This window comes from Cynara cardunculus (assembly GCF_001531365.2).
Source record: "Cynara cardunculus var. scolymus isolate 2C chromosome LG 2, CcrdV1, whole genome shotgun sequence".
Lineage (NCBI taxonomy): Eukaryota > Viridiplantae > Streptophyta > Magnoliopsida > Asterales > Asteraceae > Cynara > Cynara cardunculus.
The window spans coordinates 63774605-63780954 of NC_037529.1; the positions used below are offsets into that span (position 1 = coordinate 63774605).

The 6350-nt window shown below is 37.6% G+C and overlaps 1 protein-coding gene across 1 annotated transcript; it reads right to left on the reverse strand.

Annotated features, from left to right (window-relative positions):
• Window positions 1-364: 364 nt before the first annotated feature.
• Window positions 365-5276, reverse strand: LOC112506583 (CDPK-related kinase 5-like). The gene is made up of 11 exons (XM_025110730.1): window positions 4791-5276; window positions 3393-3523; window positions 3270-3311; window positions 3078-3186; window positions 2914-2992; window positions 2448-2744; window positions 1913-2025; window positions 1705-1812; window positions 1562-1624; window positions 1318-1476; window positions 365-811 (listed from the first exon to the last, which is right to left on the reverse strand). The coding sequence occupies exons 1-11, from the start codon at window positions 5274-5276 to the stop codon at window positions 671-673; spliced, it is 1728 nt and encodes a 575-aa protein (XP_024966498.1). The 3' UTR covers window positions 365-670.
• Between the last annotated feature and the right edge of the window lie 1074 nt (window positions 5277-6350).

Sequence of the window (6350 nt, forward strand, 5' to 3'; positions counted from 1 at the left end):
TAATTTGACTTGATAAGCACTTACCCGAGTAAGCATTGGTTAAACGTCCCCTTAGATGCATAGGAAAATAAAATTGAAAACCTAGAAAAGAAAGATAAAAAGGACAAATTAAAACCTACAAAAAGAGTAAGTATCACAATCAAAGCTAAATTTGAGGAAATTTACACAACCAACAAAAAACCCTAAAAAGTGTTTGAAACGGTGGAACTCGGCTAAACACATAATAAACGTAAGACATCGACTTGCACCTTGCTCCAAAGGTCGATTTCATCTAAAAAATGTGTTTTAGTTCCCCAATTGACACAATTGATTTTCTCCGGATCGAATCCAAATCCAAATCCAATAATACAGAATTCTTCATTGCTTGTAGTTAGTCGTTTTTCTTAAGCTTCAATACATTCTTTAGCTTGGGTGTGATGACCTCCATGCCAATCTTCTGACCCGTTTAGTTCACCCATACTACAAAAGAGTCTACTTATGAGGCTGAAACGTTAAGAGATTAATCAAAATGGATAAATACCCATTTCGTCCCTTGCTGAAAAACCTTAACTTGAAATGTGTAATAATTACAGATCGAAATAATAAGTGGAACCCTTTCTAAAAAAGCCCCGCGGAGAAAGGTGACGTTAAGTTTGATGGTTCATGTATGGCAGATGTAAGACTCCACCTTTCATCGTAACCTCTTGTGGCTTCTGGTGGATACTCCATGCAACAATTTCACAAATCCCAGAAAGCTCAGCTTCCCATCCGTATGCCGTATCCAGTCATTCAGAACGGCATGTAGCGGAACCGAAGGACCGAGCCCCAGTTCCTGAAAGAATTCATTTCAAGCAGTGCTCGATCAAATATTTGTTTCGAGAGCTTTCACTACAACAAAATTGACTCTATAATCAAATATATCTAAATGTCCTAATAAACTGTTTTATACATGCTATGTAAAGGTATTACAATAGGTCTAACAAGATTTTTAGAACAATTTGGAAATAAAACATCTCTATTTGCATGACATCGTTTTGAAAAAGGGTCGTATTATAACAAGTGTCCTATAAGAGTGTTAGGACATTAAAAGCTAATAAGACATTTTATTTCAGAAGTGTCTGAAAACACCTGTTATGATGCCCAAATAGCATTGTATTGTAACACCTATATATAGACGCGTAATTGTTTGGGCTTATAAACGTATGTGGTATGAAGCAGTCTATTAAAACATTTAGACACATTTGGCATCCTATAAAACCGATTTCATTGGTGCTGTTAATGGTGCAGTTTGTAGGTATTCATCTAAAAAGCAATGGAAACAAGCGAATCTCAACTTACAGATGCAAGTTCTTCGATAACGATGGCCCTATTACCGTCTTTGTCGAAGATCTCATAAGCACACCGAGCATGCTGTTCCCATCGGTCGAATGATTCAAGTTGATGAACACAAACCGCGGCTGCACAGAATTCGTCAAAATCCAGTCGTAGTGCACTCAGCTGTGATACATACATCAAACCGATATATTTCAATTAGAACACGAAAAAACGATCCATGAACAAGTTTAGTAGCTTAATTAATCACCCAAGTAAGATAATCTGTGATTCGAGACTCCTTCATTGCGTTTGTTGCGTGCTTCGTTAACGCCTGATTACATGTTTACCAACTCAGAGTTAGAGAACACCGATCGTCCAAAATAAACATAAGCGAAACGGAGAAAATCTAACCGTTTTAATGCTCTCTAAGGTTACGTTTTCGGATTTCTCGGGAGCTAAGTGTCGAAACTGCTTGTTAAGATAAAATAGATCGTCGGCAGTCAACGTTCTTGACAATGCCTGCAGGTACGTATAAAAATAACACGCAAGTTAATACACATTCTCTCCCGACGCAATCTGTTGTAGATTTAGATCGATATATGTCATACGTAATACGCACCCGTAAAGCAGCCTTGCGCAAAGGAGATGAAAGCGTGTAGGCTTTCAGTAATCTCAGAATACGAATGTCGATTGGAACTTCAACTCCGTTATGATCCCGAATCCAGGGGTGACCTGAACAAAACAAGAACGATGACGATATTACCTAATTTTCACCCTTTCAAACCGTTTTACCATCAGCCGTTGCAACATAATCGGCTTTATAGGATGTAAAATATATCTAAACGTCCTAATAAACTGTTTTATAAGACCATCTATAAATGAGTTTCAATAAGTCGATAGCATGTTTTTCCATATTTTAACAAGTTTTTAAGACACTTTATATCTTATAAAAACAAGTGTCTTACAAAAATAAATGTTCATATAACGTTTCTCGGACTTGTTTAAAAAGACGTTTCATTTCAAAAGTGTTTTAGTAAAACACCGACGCACAACATAACCCTATAAAAAAATCCCGAGTAAACTATGATTTTCATCCCCGTGGTTTGTTACTTAAAACGATTATTTAACGGATTTTCAAAAGACAGAATACTCACTTAGAGCCTGTGCAGCGGTCATCCGTTTACGAGGGTCTTTATTCAAGAGACACTGCACGAAATCTTTGGCATGCGTAGATAGTGAAGGCCATGGTTGTTCGATGAAACTTGGATCGGTTTTAAGGACCGACCTGAAAATGCCCGACTCGGTTCGTGCCCAAAATGGTCGACTGCCGCATAGAAGAATGTACGCTATGACGCCTACGCTCCACACATCAGCTTCTGTACCATACGATCTGAGGAGAACCTCCGGTGCTACATAATACGCACTTCCAACAATGTCGTTGAGCTTTTCATCTGCATATCGCTACGAATACTTATTTTAACTCTTGTATACCATCTAATGGGCCTTTTGTTAGATTCTGAATGATTTGGTGCAGAATAGTTAAGAGCGGTTCGAATGACAAAAAAGTTACCGTTCTACTAATAAACATTGTTTAATTAACTTCATAGCTTTTAAACCGACCTGGCTTGACGAAATCAGATAACCCGAAATCGATGGCTTTCAACTGGGAATCATCGTCTTTCGCTTTCAACAAGAAATTCTGAAGAAAATGATGAGAACATTAATTCCGTGCATGATAATAAGCGGAAATACGAAGACAGTAATTAAAGCGAAAGAGTTCATACCTCGGGTTTAAGATCGCGATGAACCACACCTTGGAGATGACAAAATGAGACCACATTCAGTATCTGTACCAATACATTCTTCGAATAATCTTCTGTGAATTTCCCACCCCTGCAAAAGCGTTTAGAATCAGAACACGAAATCAAACATGAATCGGAAACCAAATTTGAAGCTAAGAAAAACGTGTTTACGACCTTGCAAGTATTCGATCAAGAAGCTCGCCTCCTTCGCAGAGTCTGGAACATATATGCACAGTTAGATGTACGAAGTATGGTGGTGGTTATTATTCATATATGAATATGGTTAAAAAAGCTTACTCCATAACTATGTAGACTTTATCGTCGTCTTCAAAAGCATCATAGAACTGTACAAGGTTATCGTGTCCTGCCAACGCTTGCAATATCCTCACCTCTCTTCTCACATCCTCGACTGCAATAGCCGTCGTCATCTGCCAAAAATCATTACATTTCGAGTTCTTGATCAAGATCTAATGAACTGCCTCGGAGAGTGATTAACTTTGGTCTTGGGATGTTTCATATTAATAACAAGCTTTGTAAAGTTCCCCGATAGGAGTTGCTTTGGTTTTCCATTAACTCTTGTATGGATAAAGTTGATTGCATGGATTAATCTGTCCGTATAGATTGGGAGGCTTTTTTTCATAAATGGAAGGCGTGTGTTTTTAGATTGGAAGGGACAGTTTGGAAAGAAAAAAAATTTGACTTTCTACATAAAACTCCCCCTAAATCTTACTGAACAAACCACTTTCTATATCATTAAGCCACAACAAAACAACCATGGAAAGCTAAAAGAGTTAGTTGTGAGTCCCATTAAGCTCATTAAGCTATTAACAAACATTGCCTAAGTGAGCCAGAATAATCCCCTCCTGGCTAAGCTCGCACATTTTAAATGAATTGCTTATGAATTTGTTTAAGGGCCAACTTAGCAAATCGCTAGAAAGCCACTTATGTTGTTTAGAACACCGTTAAGAACGACATTTTTTTTGTACATTTGTTTTCAAGTTATGCTCATTGACGATGTTTTACAACTAGGACCCATAAAAATTGCAACAATTAAAAAGGTATCGAGTCAAGTATGGTCAAATCGTTGTTGATGGATCACGTCACAATCACTTAACAAGTATTTTGTATAACGATATAATTATTTTGTAAAAGGATTTTTTTCTTAGAACTTGATCTACCGTTATAGTTCACAAGTTGCACATGACACACAAAACTCATTGAATTTGGTCAACACGTTAAAGATAAGACACATCAACATATAAACGGTAACAAAAAACAAGTTACACCTTGATACTATATTTAATTAAGGAATCTTAGATCTATAAGCAACAAACAACATGCATGAATGCATATATATATATATATATATATATATATTATGAATGTGAGAAAAACTAGATCGTAGATGCTTTAATTTCACATGCGAATGAAATTATAAATAAATAAAAAGAATAAATAATGAAAAGAAGTTTGGGCTTTGCTTTCCATCAATTATGAAAATGGAATCATCTTTCCATTTGTTATATAATTGCCTATCATTTCAAGTTTTTGAAGAAGTTAAATTTTTGAATTTATAATAAGTTGATAAGTATTTTTATAAAAAAATATACATAAATATCCATTCAAAATTTCATTTTAAGTCATATTTGATATAACAATCTAATATTTAGATGCGATCAGGGGTGAATAGACTACCTTAGCCTTGGGTATGACCTTGACGGCGACTTTTTGACCGGTGCGATCACCTGACTTGCAGGTGGCAGATACAGTATACCCAAAATGCCCTCTCCCCACCTCCTCTCCAACCTCGTACCGATCCTTGAACCGTTTCGACAACCCGAACCGCTTATCCAGACCAGCCCCTGCTTCCTGCCCTCCCTCCGTCCCCGTCCCTGGACGCCGTCTCGTAAGCACCGCCATTATATGCTTGGCTGGCGACGGCGGCGGGAACGGTCCCTTTAAGATCCTACTCGGCGTGGAGTTGCCACTGGACCGCCGTGCCGGAGACTTTTTCTTGCTTAGGAAGAATCGAATAGGGCTGGGGGTGTAAAAAAAGGAGGGTTTTCCGGCGGCGGATGAATCATCCCGGTGATCCTCATTCTCCGGTGTCTGGAGTTGCTCCGGGAAATCCCGTGGCAGATATGGGTTGCGTCTCGGAGGCTTGGAAGCGCATGTTCCCATGATGATGGCAGTTGGGTTTTCAAATATTCCGATGGGCAGACCGGCGAGAGAAAGGGTGTATGGGTGGATGGTGTGGAAATATGAATGGATTCCATCCTTTACGTGGTTTATGAGTCTTGGTCTTTTTATTGTTATTATATTCTTTCTTTTTTTTTGTTGCTTTTGTTATTATATTGTTCCAACCAATAAGCGGCGGTGGTGTAGTTAGTAGTACTGAGTAGGCTGCAATTTATGTGGCTGATTGTTGGAATTGGGTGGTTTACTTTTTTGGTCACAATAAAGAAGCCCACTTATTTATACTTATCCATTTTTTACTCCATCTTTTTTTCCTAAGGGAAAGGGAGTATATGCACATTTTTATTTGAGTTTATTACATTTTTGGTCTTTTTTTTGTGCTTGTTTTTTTATTTTTGTCCCTATAATTTGTAAAATATATTGGTGGTTTATTTTTCATGTTTTTGAATCCAATATAGTCCATTCTGTTAACGTCGTTAGAAAGGCTTTGTTAAATACATCCTACGGCCCTAAATGTGAATAATACTTTGGTCTTTTTACCTTTTCTGTAATTTTCTTTATCTAATATTATATATATATATATATATATATATGAGTGTGTGTGTGTGTGTGTGTGCGCTCGTCTTACTTGAAACTTGAATCTAAATGGTTAACCTTTCACCATTTCTGGAACTTTTGATGAAGAAGCAAATGAAGAAATCGAACCCCATTTCTGGAAGTTGATGATGGTCGAAGTAGATGAAGAAACCCAACCCCAACATTCGTTTTTGTGGTTCTATTCCTAACCAAATCCAAAATAAGGTTAGATTCTGATTTGTCCCTACATGAGGAACCCGGCAATGGTGGGTGGTTGATGGTCAGTGGTAGGTGATTGATGGTGAGTGTACAACAGTGGTTGGTGATTGCGAATACTTGTTATTATATTGAGGGAGCTGAAGGTAGGGATAAAGAAGGGTAAAAAGAATAAATTGTTCCTCATACGAGGGCATATGATGCGTTAAACATAGCTCTTTCAATGGTGTTATATGGAGGGACTAGTTTGGGTTCTAAAACACACCA